Source organism: Phoenix dactylifera, chromosome 17, assembly GCF_051530095.1.
Source record: "Phoenix dactylifera cultivar Ajwa chromosome 17, Ajwa_hap1_PhDact_Kaust_v1.1, whole genome shotgun sequence".
Taxonomy (NCBI): domain Eukaryota; kingdom Viridiplantae; phylum Streptophyta; class Magnoliopsida; order Arecales; family Arecaceae; genus Phoenix; species Phoenix dactylifera.
The window spans coordinates 19,782,148-19,803,307 of NC_143206.1; the positions used below are offsets into that span (position 1 = coordinate 19,782,148).

Sequence of the window (21,160 nt, forward strand, 5' to 3'; positions counted from 1 at the left end):
GGCGGCCGCGGCCTGGAACTGTGGTAGTGGGTAAGCATGATGTGGTGGTGGGGGGCTGTGAGATGGAGGGTTGAGTCCATGGTTGGGTGATGCTGGTGGCGGTGTGCCATCATGAGGAGGTGGTGGTTGCCCGTGACAGGGTGGTGTATGTCCCCGGGGAGGGGGAGGTGGAGGTGGAGACTGCCTGTGCTGGGGAGGTTGCCTATGCTGCCGTCCTGGATGCTTGGGCCAAGTTTTGGGGTTTCCACAAGGTGGCGGTGGTCGCTGCCTGCAGTGCGGTTACGGGTGCCCATATGGAGGTACCGGCAAAGGCAGAGGTGGGTGTGGGTGTCTGTGATGAGGTGGAGGGCTTCCGTGCATGACCGGCCCAACCCTTAAGCGACTGAGATGATTACCTAAAACCCCAGCCCAAAGAAAGCCCACCGCAGGAAAGACTTAAAGGACAAAACAATACGAAGCCTTCTGTAGTGGCGGCTGTGGCGTGCTGCGGTGGTGGTTGCCTACAGTCTGATGGTGAGTGTTTGTAGTGAGGTGGAGGATTCATGTGCGGCTGTGATGGCTGTCCATGAGAGACCGGCAACTGTGAGATGGCGGCGGCGGCTTGTGAGATGGAGGGGGCGAGTGCCGTGGAGGCATATGCCGTTGAAAAGGTGGTGGTGGCGGGTGATGCCAGCGGCTTGTGCGGTGGACTTGGTTGTCCATGTCGAGGGGTAGGCGGCTTTCCATGCTGCCGCGGCGAAGAGAGAAGAAAATCTGGCAAAAAGCAAGGGCAGGGAAGAGGGAAGAAGATGCAAATCTTGCCCGGCAACACTGCGTTTCACTCGTTCCAAGAACTGGGTGACAGCCAAAATTGCAGTTTAGGTACAGTGCCAACTCAAGTCTCGAGATACTAGCTGATCGGGGCCACAAATCCCAAATAATTCACCCAAATGAACTTGCTTGTGGCTTACCGTAGTTTGGAATATCAAATGAGTAAACATGAAACTGTAAGAGTAGTTTACCAAGGGCACACGGACCCGTTCAAGATAAGCTCAGGCATCAAAAAGGACAGACATGATAGAAATCATCTAAACCAAAACCATGGCTTAAAATTGGTATCTGAGTCAATATTCTGATTGCTTCCAGAAAATAAGAGTCCTCGCGCGCGATGAATACTGCCCATCAGCAATACATGGACAATATGGCTTTATGAGAAATATTTTACATCTTTGGGTTGCCCAGGGGAAAAAATGATCACATTTACCGGTTGAGGATATTGAAGAGAACAGTAAGATGCTTCAGCCTTTCAGCACCACTTTGTGTATCCCTACAGCATAGTTTCACAAAGCAAAGAAAATGAACTAGGCATCTGCTGACTATGAAACATAGTTGCTTCCAGACCACGATTGCTTGGTGCCCATCTCACATTATTTCAGCTTCGCTACGGGCATTGATGAGTCCAAGTCCATCACCTACAGGATTCCAGCCTTTACAGTCTCCATGAATGTCTCACCGCCATTAGCGTGAAACAGGTTTAAAGCCTTCATGAAAATGAGCAAATTAAATGCATACAGACCACAGAAAATTGACGCTGCAGCTGGGAAGAGAAACAGTATGGTAAATAAAAGCAGAAAAACCAAAAGGCAGAATACTTCCCTTCGGGCTGCAAAACAATATGAAGACAAGCAACAAGGTAATAAAAGGTAGGACTAAATAGTCATCACCTACTTACTTTTGATAGGATATGAAGACAAATATGGCATGTTGTGGTAACAACTTTTTAAAGCATGATTCTATTACCTAACATCCTAACTTCCAAATTAAAGCACATTAAATTAACTCCACCGTTGGAGAATACATCATGTACAGGTTACACTTCTCTGGCTGTTTATGATTTCATCATAAACAAAATAATTTTATATAAAAACATATCCCTACAGCTAGAACCAGGCCATATTCTAGTCCACCTAGTCCATTATTTCAGACATCAAATTACATCAGTTTTCTATAAGACCATGACTCTGAACAGAACCAATGGGATTCCATCCAAAATGCACCAGCAGCTGCTATCAACATTGATGCAATGACTACCCAAAGGTCTAGGATCATTAACGTATCAGGTTATATTGGTGGTTTTTTAGGTATTTTAAGCATTTCTCCAATACTGGAATATATAAATATAAATGCATCTGAAATATCTTATCCACTATTCAATATAACCATAAAGCTCAAAATGTTTCTTGCACATAGATCTCTCCATTGTTTTGTATTTCCAGTTAACTCTGGTAGTGCATTACAAAAATCTTTTAAAGTGTAGAATTTAAAGCACCATAGGTTCTGTTCAACATCTGTAATCACTAAAGCCCACTTTAATTTCCCTTGTGCAGCTCTACATCAAAAGATCCACCAAAATCTTTGTACATTCGCCGAAGCTCTAGAATAGTTATAGATCCACCTAAAAATTCCAAAACAGCCAACTACAAGAGGTTTGGCCAAGGTTTCTGTCTTGTGTTGCATGTCAGAGATGACTTGCCTCAATAAGGCTTTGATGCAGGCAGACATTTGTTCCCAACAAACTTTCTTAGAAATGTCGGCTCTTGTGCAATATGTCCGATATAGCACGTGCCGCAATAAGGTTTTGATGTGTGCAGAGTTCTGTTGCTCACAAACTTCTTAGGAAGGTAGGTTTGAAATGATTGTGCATTCTTACTACCAACACACAGGCAACTAGTGTCCAAAATATATAATTTTGTTTATATGTATATGAGACCTTGTAGATGACATTCAAGGTTCAGATTTTCATTTTGCAGCTCTCATCATTAAGCTCGAAGTGGGTTTGAAATCCTTGTGTAACATGATCACTTCAAACATTAACATCCTTTATCCCTTAGACAAGTGAGTATGTCCAATAGCTGATCTAAAAAGATCACCAAGCTCGATGTGAACCAATTCCGTCACTACGGAGAGGACTGGATAGAATCCAAAAGCAAGATTTACCACATCAGAAAGTCGAATCACGTGCCAAACTTCCGAAGGCCATAACTTGCCTGTGAAATGGCTAATTCCAATTATTTTCACTAATTATATCTATTTCAGAAAAGTTATATCTTTTTTCAACTAAAAAAAGGAATCCAACCCAAATTGTGCACAAGTAGACCTCAATAGCACAGATAAAGGCTATGTATTTCATATTATTACTCATTAATGAAAGAAAAAAAAAAACTTAAACCCTGCTTTGCTATTTTTCTATTTTTTAAAACTTTTTTAACAGACTCGAGTTGAGCGGGTTGAGAAAATTATTTTCTTCTCTCCGATCGAATCAAATTGGTAACAGATCTTCAATCCTCCATATCTATGGAGGCTTTAATTTGTGATCCAAACATGCAAGCAATACAAGCAGACGGAGGACGTGCCATACGTGCTTGAAATACATTGAAGGACGAATGCGAGTATGGCTATTAGTTCTACCTTGATAGATGATGAGATGAAGAAATATCTCACACAATTGGAGAATCACTAAGATTGTGTCTCGATTGTCAATGCCTTCAACACAAGCACCACCAACTCTTATATTCTCCCATGTCTAAAGATGAGGATCTACTATTTAGCGAGGAGGATAAGCAACCTTCGAGTACTCCAAATCTCCCTCTTCAACATTTTAAAGTCAAACCTAGAATCGAAATCCTTGTACACGATAAAACTGACGATGCAGAAAAGCTCTTAAAAAAGAAAAAATTCTCTCAACCTGCTCAGCTTTGATCTCCCAAGAAAAATTAGAAAATAAGTTAGAAAAATATGCAAAAGTAGGGTATAGGCCTCTTTTTTCATTAATGAATAATAAAGCGAGATAAGTAGCCTTTATTTATACTTGTGAAATCCGCCCCTGCACAATTTAAACCAGATTTCTCTTCTAGTTAAAAGAGAATATATCTTTTTAAAAAATAGACATGACTAGTAGAAATAATTATAAGAAGCTAAAATTCTATCTTTATTGACTGTCTTTAGCAGCTCCGCTAAACGAATTGGGAGATATATCCTCTCAAAGTCTTCCTAAAAAGGAAAGTTTTGGTTTGAACGGCCTAGTTCGGGCCTCAAACAATGGAATTTAGCATTGATCACTCAATATGCTGCACCGTTTATGGGGTGGCGCTACATCATAGAGCTCGAAAAGTTATCTGATTTTTTAAAAAATATATATATCTCAAACAAACATTGTACGAGCAAATTATTGCCTCTGAAAGTTTAGTATATTATTCGGCTTCCTAATGTAATAAATCTCGTTCTTGGATCCTTTTCAATCCTTCCTGTATTAGCCAAAGTGGTCTACATTGAGTATAGTGATCCTCTTGAATCAATATACATCTGCTATATCCATACCCAGTAAGTAAAAAAAATCTCCCACTAACCAAAAAAAATCGAAAAGATTTTTGGCTAAAGTTTATGCCTTCTTAGTGAAACTATTATGTTTTTATCAATTTCTGGCAGTCCCCACAGATAATAGGAAGTTCTTTTTATGTATATCTCATAAAGTATTTTATTTTTTTCTGAATTTGTCCTCTTTAATGAGATTCTCTATACCATTTATCTTTTGTCCACATTCTTTACAATCTCCAATCTCCAACATATCCTGAATAAGGAATTTGTTACCATGCTCTCATAAAAAAATAAAAAATAAAAAGTTCAAAATACAGAGGTGAAGGATACAAAAAATATCACATGCCTTATTTATTGTACTTATTTGCAACATTATCATGGATGCTTATCAAGTTATTTAAGAAACTTCATTGCATTGCATAAACTAGACTTTGAGAAGCATACATTTTATGGTTACATAAATGAGAACAAGTCCTAGCAAAGCTCAACTATTTACTATCAAGATATCAGGAAACAAGGCGGGTTCATTGAAGAAAGATGAATAGTCTATGGAAGAAGGAACAGAAAAAGATTACAGAGTCAATTTAAAAAATGTGGTGCATACAATATTACACAAATTATGCTCGAGCTGAACCTATAAACAACTAGATAGGGTTAAAACGTAAAAATCTCCAACTAATTATTTTACTCGATGTCAGAAAACTTGAATCATATTCTTGGCTAGGTTATCAATGGAAAATTAATAGAGAAGAATTGATACATCTCATTTTTTTCAATTCGGAGAAAAGAAATGACAGGATGCTACAAAATGGTAATTTTTGGTGTTCTGAAGAAAATATCAAGTGATCAAGTGATGCAGGATAACTCGATCGATGTTGAGGAAGCCTGAAAATGGGAAGAGATTAGGGCGAGGAATTATTTGATTGCTCCCAGAGTCTAAGAACCAGATGACGGCTAACAGAGCAACAATGGTCTTTTAAAAAAAAAAAATTAGGGTTCTCTAGGTATAGGAGGGTAGTGGGAATTAAAAGCAAAACAAATTATAACTCAGCTATTACGTCTGCAATTATTTTTTAATCAATGTAGCCCAGACTAGTGTAGAAAAAAATTGATTGTATTTCTAAGCAAAAAAAGATTCAATGCAGAAACAATTATAGCTTTAAGGCAATGAGTGAGAGAGAGAGAGAGAGAGAGAGTTTGTCTACTCTCCTTCCAGAATGAGTGAGGTCTCAATCCTATCAACTCAAAGTTAAAAATGGACATCCTAAATTGAGAATCCAAAAGTTGCACTTTTTTGTGAGCCTCTTACCCATACATCAAATGGGCACAATAATCAACAGTTATAGGAGTATCAATATGGCAAACTATATCATACGGCACGTCAATTAAAAATCCACACTACCGATCATGATCTACATATCATAAAAGGTGCACCAAAATTCAACAAATTTGATGCTTCCAAAATATAAATCATGCAAAAAATCATATCGAGTCATTAAAATAAAATATTTTTGGACCACTTGATGCAAAGGCAAATGACCTCCAAAAGACATTTTTTTTTTGTTTCCAAGTAATTTTGGAATGTAAATCATAATTAATGGTGTGGACCCTCCTTTCCAGAAAGAGAGTAGACCAACTATATAACCAGCAAAACTATATCTTTCGATTAGTGAACGAAGGATAAGACATCTACTAGAAAATTTAAAGAATGGCAACAGTAAGCTAATAATTTATATATGGCTTAAAAGTAAGAATCAGGGAAGAATAGAGAATAGATTAATGGAGAAGAGAGAGAAGAGAATATTAGAGAATAGTAAAGAGAGAAGGGAAATCAAACAAAGGAAGAGCTAAACCATGCTAGAGTTAAACCATCGAGTAATTCACACTAGGGCTTTAAAGCCTTATTAACTTACCCCCAAGCCAACTTCGAGCCTCACAAGAACTCTTACAAATATAGAAAAAATCCCCCGAATTTGACTAGTCAACCACCTAGCAGTCATGGTACTGTAGCACGTGGTAGTGTTCACGTGAATAGTAACAGCAAACCTTGTTGACTCTCCTAAACTAATTTAATCATTGCTCTAAAATAAATCAAAATATATTTAATCAACAACTAATGATCATCAAATTTGAGGCTGTTGAATGAACTCGTAATCATGTTTCACCTCACATTCGTCACAGCAGGATAGGATCCCAAATCCCACGTGCATTACTTGATCTTGCAATCTCAGCCTCCGTTGCTTAGAACAGTGATAAGCTTGTTTACGATGCTGATGTTTGTGCCAACTACGTCCTCCCTTGATGCACAAATAATCTTTGATTGCTGCTCCATCATCAAGGTTTTCTATTCCTTTTAATGCCAAAAGATGGATCAGCAAGCAATTCAAAACCTGCTGTGGTTGGACAAATACATTCATTTAAAGGGGGGTATCACCAAGAGTTGTTCTTAGGATTTTGTCTCTTAATGCCTATGATGGATCACCTGGTCACCTTAATCAAAGAATAAAGGGATCATGAAGCTGTAAATTCAGTTGCGAAGATCGCAGTCAATGGGTGAGACAAAAATCAATGCAAACACTAACATTTGAGAATACGGATGATCACTGTCCACATTTTAATTAAACTCACAATATTGTACATACAGAACTCTAGTGGGAATGCCAAATGAAATTAAGGTTTTAGTCATTATTATTGTCAAAGAGATGAGCCTTGGTGCAACAATAAAGTTGCTCTCCTGTGACCTAGATGCCATAGGTTTAAAATATAGAAATAGCCTCTTCGTACGCAGGGATAAGGTTGCGCATATTTGACCCTCTCCAGGCCTCAAAGTGATAAGAGCCTTGTGCACTAGGCCATCCTTTTTTATAAGATAGCTTCCAAAATTATTATTTTTATCTCACCTAAGTCATTAAAGGGCTGGTGAATTGATAAAAATACTAACAAAGTTGAAATAGGGAGCACGAAGCAAGAATCTGCTCTGAGTACATTTCTCACATTTGCATCATACACCAAGGAGAATCAGGAAAATACAGAGGAAACTAGAAAATCGAGAACAAACAGGTGATGGAACAACACAGGCAACGAGATGAGTTGTAGACATAAAAGAAATTAGTAATAAGTTGAAGTAGTAGGGCATGGAATAATGGGAATCTAATTGAAAATAGTATATCATAATGAAAAGGAAGCTAGAATCATGCGCAAGGAACAAAAGACAAGGAAAAGTTACGCTAACCCACATAGATGTGATAGGTGGCATATGAATGAGCATTTTGTGCAAGTTAGGGTCCAACAAGTTTGAAGAATTAACAAGTTAGAGTATAACAAGGGTGGAGGATTAAAATTGAATATATATATATATATATATAGCTAAACTTGGCTATACTCGAGTGGACCTCCACTCAGATTTGGTTAGATCTAGATCGGAAGATGGAGGTTCCACATAGATGTTCTAATCCATTGGATATAATCTACTATTTCTAAACTGCTTAGACATCCAAAATCATGCGATTTGAAGATCCATAGCCTATGCATCAATTAGTCAAAAGAATATACATCATTTTATGTTATTTAAAGTGTCCAATTTTTTGACCACTTGGACTCCACTTCCTAAATTTGATGTCGAACATTCGTTGCAGTATGGTGGACATCACTTATGTTGACATAGGTTTGGTCCTGCCCATTTCTCCTTTTATATGGTCCAAGTGCTTGTCTTGTATCTTCATCCTCTTGACCAGAATAAGCCATGATCCACGTTACAAGATTCCATACAAACATGTAGTAGAAAGCAGAAACAAAATTTAACAGAAATATCTGAAGCTTATATTAATGAGGTTAATTTTTAGGTCTTAATATTGACGCAGCATGGAGAAAGAAGGGGAGCGAAGAAGAGGAAGAAGAAGAGGAGGGAAGGAAACCAAGGAGAAGAAGAAGAAGAGAAAGAAAGAAGGAGAGGAAGAATCAAAGGGAGAAACAACTCAATATTCTCAAATCTCAATAATGCAGGACCTAAGTTCACAATTATATATTAGTGGATATTTATAAACCCAAAATCCTAATACGAGTCCAAATAAAAAGCCTAATAAGTATAGAAATAAATATACTGAAGTTCTCACAAAACTCTAACTTAATAAAAATAAAATTCTCATTCTTATATAAACTTGCGCCTAACGGTAGTATGCTTAGATCTCTTATCGGACGATCCTCCATCATATTCATCCGGTTGGAAACCGACGAGTTTGGCTACAAGTATCACTCGAAAAAGCTCTGAATCCAAGGCACAAAACTCATCCTTTGCAATCCAAGAAGCATCAAATGAAGAGCGGTCTTTCCCTTGAATAAGATAACGATAGAAGCCACCATCAGAAGAAGTAACAATCTCATCATCCAAGACTTCTTCAATCTCATCTCTTTGCTGAGGAAAATGTAGCGCCTTAGGAACTAAAATACCTACAGGATCACTAGATGATAAAGCAGGACACCCAAAGATGCCTCAGTAAGGTAATAAATCCTCCACATTAAAAACAGGACTGATATTCATATGATTAGGTAAATCAAGTAGATATGCATTAGATTCAAGTTTTCTAATAATGGGAAATGGAGCAATGGCTCGAGCATGGAGTTTCTTGAAGGATTTTTTTGACAATTGTTCTGGATGAATGCAAACCATGATATTATCCCCTACATTAAACTCTTTAGCCCTATGATGCACATCAACAGTAAGTTTATAATCCACATTACTCGTTGCAATTTTGCGCCTAACCTCTCTATATAAATCATGCATGTGTTAGGCAAATTTTCAGCAAGTTCAAAAATACGGGTATCGGGTGGCAAAGAAATAAGATCAATAGGAGTATGGGGTTGATATCCATATACACACTCAAATAGGCTCTTACCCGTAGACCTATGAACAAAGTTATTATAAGCGAATTCAGCAGTAGGTAAAATACACCTCACGACATCGCAATGGTGGTCAACTAGCTCTGAATCATCCTCGAAGTCTTTCTTTAAAACATTCTATGAGATCTACTACTTGGTCCTCAACTTCTAGTGGATCATTAGACTCTTGCTCTAATACTAAAACTCTTAGAGCCTGAGCTACCAGCGGCCTCAACTGCTCAAAGTGCTAACTCACTCATTCAATTTTTTGGTCTACTAAGTTCATAAAGGCTTGAGGGTCAAATTGTGATGTAGAAGTGGAGGGAATAGGATTTATGGTGGTTTGATCCATAGTGGATAGGTGGTCACTCTGCCTATTCCTAGTCATATTATGATGCACTCAAGTGTAGAGCAATAAAAAATATACAGAGATAGACTAAAAATTATAATAAGTAATTAAGATTCCTAAACTACTATGATGCCCACACATAAAACTAATAAGCATAACGCGGATGATATGCCAAAGTTCAAAAACTAGAATGGATGCAACAAAAAGAAAGCTAGATGCAAGAATTTTTTGTGGTCGAAAGGGGTAAAGTTAAACTTGGACTAAAGCAATTTACTAGTTGCCTAACCAAATAAATATCGATCAAGCTTTCAGAGGAAAAGATATTATTACCTCACAAAGAGCACTTTAAACTACTACTTCATCTTTTAGCGAAGAAAAACTCATTATAGAGGTAGGATTAACAAAAACAAACAACAAAAATAGAATCAGCATATCAAAATGAGCCAAGGAGGGTTTTCGATGCTGGCGTGGCAAGTGACGTAGTGCTAATGTTGCAAGTGGCGTTGATGCAACCGATGATGCCAACAAGCTGCATGGATAAGGTGACATGTCAATGCTCGCTGACTAAATGATGATGTGATGTAAGCTACTGACTGGATGATGATGTGGCAAGTATTGATGATCCAATATGAACACTAAACCAAACGGACCGCAATCAGGTCCACGGGCTGGATCTTGTGGATCTAAACCCGAATACACTAAGCTTACCGAGTTTGGATTGGATCTTGCGGATCGGATCTGGCTTTGAACCTAGATCTGCTTGGGCTTTCGTCCTCACGATGCCCTAAATCAAATCCCTAGAGCCTAGGCAGAGCGCCTCTTGGCGGCGATCAGCAAATGGCAATAGAGTTCAGGCTAGGGATGGTGACGGCCTAGGACAACAACAGAAAGAGGGATAACAGTGGAGGGCCTGCGCTGGGGACACCCTGGGCTTCTATCGGTGTCGATCATGGAGTCATCGAGGCTCCAGATCCTCCACGGCACCTCTTGACAGAGAGAGAGGTAGACAGCAGCAGTGCGATGCTTCGCATTGGGGTTGTCAAGGGGTGCAACGACCTTCACCTGGATGGCGTCGTGGATGCGGTGGAGGCAAGGAGGTGGTTCGAGTGTCCAATCATGCATCAGAAGGGTGAAGTCCATTGAGTGAGCCGACGATGAAAACCCCGCCAAAGGGTGAAGCCGGTGGTGTGGGATGAACAAGGGAGGCGGATGAGGAAAAAAAGGGAGCCTGGTGGGTGTTCTTGGAAAACAAGGGATCCAGAATTTTTTTTTGTTTCCCTTTTTTTCTTTACGGTGTTGTGTGGGGTGTGGACTAGCAACATGGTGTTGCAAGTCTATAGGCACGAATCTCAAGATGGTGCTCATAGAGCAACAACGATGCTACATCAATGGTGGAGTATCGAGGCTAGCTCTAATACCAAACTGACGCAGGACAGAGAAAGGAGAGGGAAGAAGAGAAGAAGAGGGAAGGAAACAAACGAAGGAGAAGAAGAGGGGGGAAGGAGAGGAAGAATTAGAGGGAGAGGCAACTCAATATTCTCAAATCTCAATGATGCAAGACTTAGATTCTCAATTACATATCGGTGGATATTTATAGACCCAAAATCCTAATAAGAGTCCGAATAGAAATCCTAATAAGTATAGAAATAAAAATATTGAAGTCCTTACAAAACTCTAGTCCTAATAAAAATAAAATTCTTAATAAAAATAAAATTCTCTAATTCCTATATTTGCACCTAATGGCAGTACGCTTAGATCTCTTATTGGGGCGGTCCTCCATTAAAGACTTTAAGGGATTTGACAAAAAGGGTTTGTTGAATAAGGATATAAACACTGAATAAGGTCTGCCATGAGATTTTATATCAAGTCAATTAAAAATGTGACGAAAAGTGACCAGGTAATGATAAAGAATAGGTAAAGGAATAAAATAGGAAAACGACCTGAGATTTTATATCAAGTCAATATAAAGATCTGATGAAACAGACCATGTGAAGATAAAGGTATATTGGTCAAAGTTTCGTAATTACCTTATCCCACAGAAATCGTTAGAACCAGTAAAGAAGAAAAATACAAGCATGACCAATTTTCCCAGTAGGCTTCTGTTTATTCCATGGAGTGTTTTTAACAAGACTCAAATCTTTTAATAATTGCATGAGGGGAGGGAGGGAAGGGCACCCAAAACTTTTAATAATTGCATGAGGGGAGGGAGGGGGGGAGGCAGAGAGAGACTTCTAGCCCTTCATAAACTCTTTTCACGAGGTATCACTTCCCATGGAAAAAAAAACAGACAGAATCAAAAATATTTACTTGTTGCTGTTTCTTTCCAAAATATTTCACTCCAAATCTTGAGAATTCCTCCCATGTGCTAGACATGTAACAGCAAACAGCAAATTCATGTTCCAATTTTCATCCCTCGTTTAGTTACAAAAGTGCACTGTATTTTTTCTATCCAGCAGCACTAACCCAAGCTGCCACCTTATCAACTTGTCCAAAGTGATAGGGTCAAACTCGAAAATATGATTGATATTGTGTTTGTGTGTTGCATTGTGTGTGTGTGTGTGCCTGTCTGTCTGTTTGTGAAGCAAACACCTACAGCAAAGGCATGAGGCAAAAACTTCATGGGAACAACCATTGAAGGCTACTCATTCACAATCCTTTAAAATCAATTACTGACAGAAAAGAGTATAAAACAGTAGGTGTGATCTCATGCAACTGACCTTGATGACGCAAGCTTTCCGATTATCATATTTTTGTTGACATGATGAACTTTGGTTTCTTCACTGCAGGCTTGAGAATTTGAAAAGAGCACATTAGAGTTTCATCAACACTCATCATTGCACCAGCATTATCAAATTCACCACAGTAATTTGGGGCTGAAAATATGGTGACAAGTTGTCTGTCAGCAAAGAATTCATAGCCATCCTCAACAACCTACGAATCATGAAAAGAACTTAGTACAAAAAGACGAGCAAAGTTTACAAGTAACAAAAAACAGATTAACTTATAACCTGGTGGGCCCGGCAAACAAGATCCAGATCATGCTTTAATAAAAATTCTGAAACCTTATCAGCACCAAAAGTGTATGACACCCCTCTGTCATTCATTCCCCAACCTTGAACATCCCTTCCAGGATCTGACCAAAGTAGGTCACATAGTAAACCAGTGTCTGGGACATCAATAGGACGAGATAAGTTTTTAATCTGATCCAAGTTTAACAGATCAGGGGAAAGGCCACCATGCATGCACAGTATTTTGTCATCAATTAGAGCAGCTATAGGGAGGCAATTAAAGCAATCAATGAAGACCTTCCACAGTCTCACATTAAACCGACGCTTACATTCATCATAAAATCCATATATCCTGTTTATTGAGGCACATTCATGATTTCCTCTTAGAAGAAAAAAGTTCTCTGGGTATTTGATTTTGTATGCAAGAAGAAGGCATATAGTTTCCAAGCTTTGTTTTCCCCGATCCACATAATCACCTAAGAACAAATAATTAGCCTCAGGAGGAAAACCTCCGTATTCAAAAAGCCTTAGAAGGTCACCGTACTGGCCATGAATGTCACCTGAAAGTTCATATAACAAAGGAACTATCAATAAAAAAGATCTCCAGCAAAAGAATTGCAAGATTTGAGAAAGGAATTATATGATAGTATCTCATAACATGCAGAAGTATAAAGGTGAGGCTGCTGGACTAATAATTGGTTCTTGTAAATAATTAGGCTGTGTTTGGTTCCCAAACAATTTTAACCAGCATGTTTTAATAATATTCGATTAGGTACTTATTCCTTGTTAATCAGCTAAAGCAATTCAAGGGCTATTTGGCCCCCTCCCATCTTATAATTTTAACCAGGTTATAAATGAATATCAAAAATATGCTTTGCAGTTTTTTTGAAATCCAAAAGGTACCCCTTATTATTGGGGCTTCATTCAAGAGCCAAAGAAGTTGTTTGGCTGAATAAGCCTGAACAAAGCTGAAAAGGTGGACTTTTTTCAGTTTTATTCATGTTAATTCTGGAACCAAAGAGGGCCTTAATGAACTATGGAACACGATCAGTTATTACTATGCATTTAATAAATGCTGGAACCAAATTGTATGTCTAGTATCCAGCCATATCCTAAGGTACCCATACTCAAACACTTGTCTATTAGCTGCAGCTGAATAAATTCAGTTTTGTCTAGCAAAAAAAATAAATTCAGTTTAGTCTTGACACAAATGGGAAAAAGAGTAATGTTCCTGGCCTAAGAGCAATCCAAACATAATGAAGGAGAGTTTGAACTTGATAAAATTGACAAGATTCAATAAATCCAATGTCATTACTTTCTGTTTTGGTGGAGAAACCAACTAGAATGGTACATGCCGACATCTATTCATAAAAGCTTCAGATCATACCCTTTAATAAATGTATATACTTTCTAGAACATTATAAAATATTATACATCCTAAAATGGCATTATACATGATATAATATAAGGAACAAAAATGTCCAATTACATCAATTTTTTCGTTTTTACATGCATAAACATGGTAACATTAGAGAACATTATCTGAAGTGCTCAGGTACAAAGTGCAGGTCTTTGTGGAATCACTGTTGCCATCTGACACATACAACTAGCAAGACACTTAGTTTGCAAGGCTTGTGATTCACATGTCCATTGAGTATTATTTCATTCATTCTACAGACATCATATGACTATTCCTTCTTGATCTTGTTTAGAACAGAATTTTGTATTTGTATTCAAATTTACTAGTAGCTCACGCATGGCCATATTTTGTTGAGTTTTGAACTTATAAAATGAGCTGATCTGTATACTTCATGGAGTTCCATGGAATTTAGAAGTGTCGCCCTCAAATAGTAATAGTAAATCTTGGCATGGGGTTTCATTGTTCATCTTATGGTACTCCCAAACACCAACCAAAGTGGGTAAGACTAAGGACATTGCAATAAGATGAAAATTTTATAATTTATATTTTCTAAGGTACTGTATAGGTCAAAATAATTTTTCAACCCTGCAGAGATGCCATCATCAATTATAAAGGTGTGAAGGAGGGAGGCAGGGGGCTAAGGGGGACCATGCCCCAACCCACCCATCCACCCACCCCACTCGGAAAAAAAAAAGATAATATAAAAAAATAAAGAAGAATTTATGTATTTTTCCATGGCCAGTTCTAAAATGTTGTTAAGATTATTTTTCTGTGATGATAAAGCCTCCTTAGTATTCCATTCCAAAATCCAATACTCCTCTTAAAATCCTTTCTTCTAAAAGCAAGATGAGTAAATTTTGTGGATTGGGCTCTAGAGATAGCAAAGGTAGTAGATGATGAAAGCTTAGCCATGTTCATTGTCATAGCCTGGGCAATTCGGAAATATAGAAATGACTATGATTTTAATGGTGTAGAAAAAGATCCAGGAGAAAGCCTTCTATGCTTATTATTTCTTATATGATTTTATATGTGCAAAAGAGAAGATAGATATCCAGCCCTTACCAACCTATTCTTCTTGGTCTGTGTTGAAGGAGCATTAGTACAAGGTAAATGTGAATGGAAATATTTTTGCAAGTACAGGAAGAAGTGGGTATAGGTGTAGTTATCAGAAATTTCATGTAGAAGCACTGGATTTTCGGGAGGGAGCTCATTTTGCTCAAGATTTGGTGTTTCATTTGATAACTCTAGAAGGAGATTAGTCAAAGGTATGCAAAGCTCTATCTTTGAAATAGCTGGATCTATCTCATATAGGAGTTATAGTAGAAGATATAAAAGGCCTATGTGTTGTTTTTCAAGGTTGCTACGTCTTACAAATTCCAACATGCTATCGTAGAATATCATGTAGAAGCACTGGCTTTTCAGGAGGGAGCTCATTTTGTTCAAGATTTGGACTTCGTTTGATAACTCTAAAAGGATATTGACTAAAGGTACACAAAGGTTTATCTTTAAAAGAGTTGGATCTATCACATATTGAGTTTTATAGAAGATGTAAAGAGTTTTATGTGTTGCTCTTCAAGATTATAACATCTCACATGTTAAAAGAAAAGGCAACTCTGTAGTTCATACTCTTGCACGCCATGCTTCGCAAGTGGTAGATAGCTCTGTTTGGATTGAGGAGCCTCCAGATTTTCTTTCCATTGTTATTGGATGATGTAGCATCTTATTCATAATAAATTTAATCATCTTTTCTATCAAAAAAAGTCAGCCTTTCTGCAGGTGCTTACAAATTTGTGGGGTCTTTAATGTCCACACTATATGCTGCCCACCAATCACAAAACAAGAAAGCTTTTGAACTTCTCTTGATTTTCCTATCAAAGAGGTGGTTAATTGTGAATTTATATCCCTCTCGCAGCGATAAATAATCGATGATTTTAGTAATTATTGCTTTCATTATATCTGGACATGGGCATGGGAAAGGAAAATAATCATTCCTTCACAGCTGTAGGGCAATATAACAAAGAAAGCTACACTGGCGATTTGCACTAAGTACGTGAGCTCCTTCAAACATTTTGATATATGCTCTATTACTATAGATTAAGAAACTAAATTGCTGTTATGTTATTCACACAATTTAGTAAAACCTTCTACTATCTAGCAAGACAGGTCAGGCATGTTGGTCATATCTAGCAACATATGCAAAAAAACAGAACCATCCCATTGCAGTGATTCATGCTTCCGTGCATAAGAAATCCAGTATTTACAAGCTTTCACAACAAACCAGGATTTGTTGTATCCACAGGTAGATATGACTTGGGGGCAACAATAAAAACAAATCCTTGAAAGACTGGCAAGATCATATTCTTTTTCTCTATATTTGAGGAGAAGCACTACTTCTTTCTAGTTTAGGGGGAAGAATATTATGTACTTTTATTAATGAAAGAGGATCACTTTTCACCAAAAAAAAAGGAGGATCACTATTAAAGAATGGGAACTAGCCTACATATGCAAAAGAGTGCTTGTAGTGTTTGTGTCTATGAAATATATGCTACCATAATTCAAGCCTCAGCTCTCTTTCTATTTTAGAGATATTATATTCTTTTAACCCACATGGCCATGTTTTGTATACATAAAAATAAATAGATGGTACAAGTATGCAGTTTTCTATAGAATGATTTGGTTTGTACTTTTACATATTTTCTTATTATGAAAGAAATTTTAGTAATTTGTCTTGCAGCCTTGTAGGATAAAAACAAAAAATAGATAACCATGGATTTGTGAATTTCATAACACATATCCCTACATGTGCATATTGTTAGCTGTTATTGTTCGGAATAGATTAATGTTGCTCCAATTGCAAGCTTTTTATGATGGGTCCTATTAACATATGCACCCGAGCACTTATTAAGAGTGCACTTATTATTTTAAATCAAGATTTGCCATACTAGGCGTACAGTACCGGTATCGAACTGAGACTCAGTACCAAGTCTCAGTACACCAATCCTACCTTTATACCAGGCACACCGACATTGTACCAGCATGATACCGGTATAGGGTCCGCTACTAAGATTGCAAACCTTGTTTTAAATGATGTGTCCACATTTGATAAGAGGTCAACTTGCTAGGAAAGGGATTGAGCAATCTAAGTTTTCTGCAACAATTTTTGTTCATAATAATCAATTAACAAATCTTTATTTCTAATTCTGAAAAGGCCAAACTTGCCATTTATACCTCCATAGAATAAGTTTTAACCATTGATATGGTAATCAAAAAAGGAATGAGTGCAATACATGGGTGGTTCATGATTGACATGGAGAGATTTTAGGAAACTATAGGGAGCAATTTTTGAAAGATAACATATGACTAATATAATACATTTAGCTAGAGTTTGTAACCAATTCAACATGCCATTAAAAGTAAATGAGGACAATGATCTTAACGTAACATTATTCTTTTAATGATTCAAAAAATAATCCCCCCCTTTCCAAGAGAAAATTCCTTGACCCTAGGGCCCCTACATGTGCCAATCATGGGCTAGCATGATAAGCTACATTATGAGGTTTTGCTATGTTCTTCCACCGGTCACATGAAAAGAGATTTGTGTTGGTATGTATCTGTACCTGTTAATATGTGCCAAACCAGCATGGACAATTACACAATATAAGATGTATAAATTTCAAAGTTGTTCTCATACTTTCCAAATAATTGCATACCATAACATATGGATCAGTGGGATGCAGTACTTAATGTGGACTCCTGAGCATCAATGAGACTTTGTTTGGCATATCATCCATCTCTCTCATGCCATGTGCATTGCATGTGTCAAACTCTAGTTTTCAAAAATATGGCATGAGTTGGTATAGTAATCTCTGCAATTTATGCACCCCCATATATGTTGATATCAAAGAAGTCTCCATCTTCTTCAAGAATTTATCATGCTCCTTTAGCTTCACCCTCCTAATTATCCCTTTATAGGTTAATTATATTATTCACCTCCGAGTTCACTATAATCACATCCAACAAAATGGTCAGACATTTCATTCATCGCAAGGATTTGACGTACTCGTAAAAGTTTTCTTCCGGTTTCCTTGTATCTGGATTTTCAAATCCATCTTTTAAGTGCCACCAAACAAAACAAAACATTCCACCCAAATCCTCACAGAGTTGAAAAGGAAATGAGCCCCCATGTCAGACCCACCACGTCCATGAGATCCGAGATGTTTTTGGAAAGGTAAGTCCTAAGGAGTCTTCACTACACTAGCTAAGAAATGTGACTCAATCCTCCAAGATGAGGAATCAATTGATCTAATTTTTTCTAGGTTCACGCCTTCAATCAAGAAACGGCTTATATGTAGCCTTCAAGAAAAGGCCCTCCAATCGAGACTCCTTTGATTATCTGGTTGTACCAGATGCACATGTAAATTGCACCTTCAGTAAATTGGAGTCAAGGCCTTACCAAGGTTTCTTGGCAGAGTATCTTCTTGGCCTATATCATTCGCTACTTGCTCATCAAACATACAGTTGCAATCAAAGACATCTAGGTCCTTAGAGGCCTAAGGTGCAGCAACCTCCGCATTACAGTGGTAACTCTTCCTCAGCATATAAAATGCAACTTCCCTCTCAGGTGTATTTTTCTTATGGCCCTTTAATTGAGATATACAGTAGGTGGAAGAAAAATAATACAGCAATTACTAATTAGAATGTCATCTTAACAACATTATATGTGCGCCGTGCATCAAAGATTAGTAAGGGCAAGCACAAAGACTAAAACGACAAAAAGAAATGGTACATGATGCCATCAAAATACCACGTGAGGAAAAATTTGTCCTACGGCTGAATTCTTTTTACAGTGCTCTATTATTTAGATTAGGTCAAAGTAATAGATATAATATAGCATGCAGGTTGTCTCCTGCTTAAACTATATCAAACTGAAAGAGATGAACTTTCGCCGGCTGATTGCATCACCGGGAAGAAACGAGTTCCAAAACTCTTTTCCTTGACATCTTTTCCAATGCTAGCGGATACGCCCAGCGTGCAGAAATTGTACATCCAAGAATTTCCTGTTGGTGAAAAGAGTTGAACCATTAAATGGCAAAAGATCATGGACTTCCGTGAGGGCAGATAGGATCACACAGTTGTGACGGTATAACCCCGGACATATAATAATGTGCAAGATTGCATATACCAAGATCAAATCTTGATCAAAAAAATTCAACCCATCTTTCCTGATAAAGAAACCCTAGGTTTCCCGTGAACTCGCAAGATCAATATCCCCCAGCAAGGAACTCAACCTTAATTGTCATCCCAAATTAATCCAGTGTTCCTTCCTACAATCAACAAAGACTCTCCCAAACCACCAAAGCAAATCACTTAACCTGAGACACGGATCCTAAACAATCTTCTTTAATTGATTAAACAAGAAACAGAACAAGGCCAGGTTCTCTACGGATCAGAAAGAGAGAGAGAGAGAGAGAGCTGACCGCAGATTTTAATGGGAGCTTGGAGCTCTAATAGATTAGGCTGGCTAAGAAAGATATCCCGCGAGGCAACGCAGAGCTGCCGGATCTCCGCCTCGGATAGCTGGACCTGCCGGCCCGGCCTCGCCGCCCGCACCTCCAGCAGCCGGTTTATGATATCGTCCAGCAACACCGGATCCATCCCCCTGCCCAAACCCTAGAAATAAACCTTCGCTTCTTATGAAACGACCATCGACTTGGCTCTGCGTTGGGTAGGTGCTGTTAGGGAGGGATAAATAAATATAATAACAAAAGAATGAGAGAGAGAGAGAGAGAGAGAGAGAGAGTGGGAAAAGCCGCGACGGTGTTTCGTAGATTAATCTGATCAAACGAGGTTGAACGTGAGCCGTCGGATCCAGACCGTGGGTTTGCAAGCCGTACGTACCTTCTTTCCCGACCAAACCTAATCCGTGCAGCCAAGCCAGGAAATTACCATGGCACCCGCAGTCACACCGATCACAAATCCAAATAAATAGATAGATAAATAAATGAAGGACAGGGCCAGTCAAATCACAGGTGATAAAGATAACTAAGGGCAATATTTACATAATATTAGAAATGGCATGAGAAACTAATGTTTATATATTTGGTTGAGAAGGATTGGGCTCTCAAACAAGTATGAAAATAATTTCTATTTTAACTATTTGGTCCGGAAGAATTCCATTGCTATTCCAATTTTAGAGAAAAATAAAAATTATACCAATACTTCAAAATTTAATTCCAACTTTTTTCTAATATTTAAATATCATTTTGATCCTGATTCTAATTCTAATTATGAACTGAATATACGAGGAAATATAGTCATTCTGATTATCTTTTCAAATAATTTCTATTTTAATTTTGATTCCAACCATAAACTAAATGCACCCCAATAGTAGTTGTCTAGACAGCGAGAAAGAACGTTAGAAAACCCAATTATAATAAATATTATTGGAAAGCTTAAATTTAATATGAATAATGAGACTGGACATGGTTTGCCTTACTCTTGACTGAGTGTTGGCTCCTTGAGAGATCCGCAACCCACAATTGAGGAAGCCGCCGGCCTTATGCATAGAGATCCCTCAAAATGAGACCCTAGTCATTTTATATGTAACAAAAATGTATAATTTTTTTAATTGATTAAAGAGGTCATGTTGATGTGTTTAAGATGACCGAGACAAACATGACCCTTGAGGTAAAGCGACATAGGATACCTTCAAATTATGCAAGGCAATGATGGATAACTTTTTGTAGAACATCTTTATTCATTTTGATTGCACAGTAGGCTTTCAGATACAAGGAACAAATATATATATATATATATATATATATATATATATATATATATATATATATATATATATATATATATACTAGTTCTTATAGATGTGCTTGAACACTATATTTTTTATAGGTCAGGGCCTCTTCAAAAAAAAACTAGCTAAAAAATATTATCTATATTTTTTGGGCTCTATATAAATATTCAAGATCTACCGGTTCATGGCCGATACAAGACTATATACGTGTTCCTCATTATGCTTGGCATCCGTGTTAGACTAAGAATCTAAATTCATTTAATCCAATTACAACTATCATAAATCTAAATATACTTATTACGATCAGCTCATGATCAACCTAAATAGGCATGTACTACAATATCTCT

General features: G+C 37.6%; 1 protein-coding gene across 6 annotated transcripts; it reads right to left on the reverse strand.

Annotated features, from left to right (window-relative positions):
* Positions 1-1,068: 1,068 nt before the first annotated feature.
* On the reverse strand, positions 1,069-19,777 carry LOC120112926 (serine/threonine-protein phosphatase PP1-like). 6 transcript variants are annotated; one of them, XM_088713762.2, is made up of 5 exons: positions 19,483-19,754; positions 12,915-13,145; positions 12,586-12,743; positions 12,295-12,508; positions 1,069-1,576 (listed from the first exon to the last, which is right to left on the reverse strand). In XM_088713762.2, exons 1-4 carry the CDS (start codon positions 19,658-19,660, stop codon positions 12,320-12,322), a joined length of 756 nt encoding a protein of 251 aa, XP_088569888.1. In that variant the 5' UTR covers positions 19,661-19,754; the 3' UTR covers positions 1,069-1,576; positions 12,295-12,319. The 6 variants fall into 6 exon arrangements, 5 of the variants coding, with proteins under 5 accessions (XP_088569888.1, XP_088569887.1, XP_038989057.1 ...); XM_088713761.2 differs by having other exon boundaries at positions 1,069-1,520; positions 19,483-19,753; XR_005514609.3 differs by having other exon boundaries at positions 1,069-1,520; positions 12,295-12,450; positions 12,586-13,145; positions 19,483-19,756.
* Positions 19,778-21,160: the final 1,383 nt, after the last annotated feature.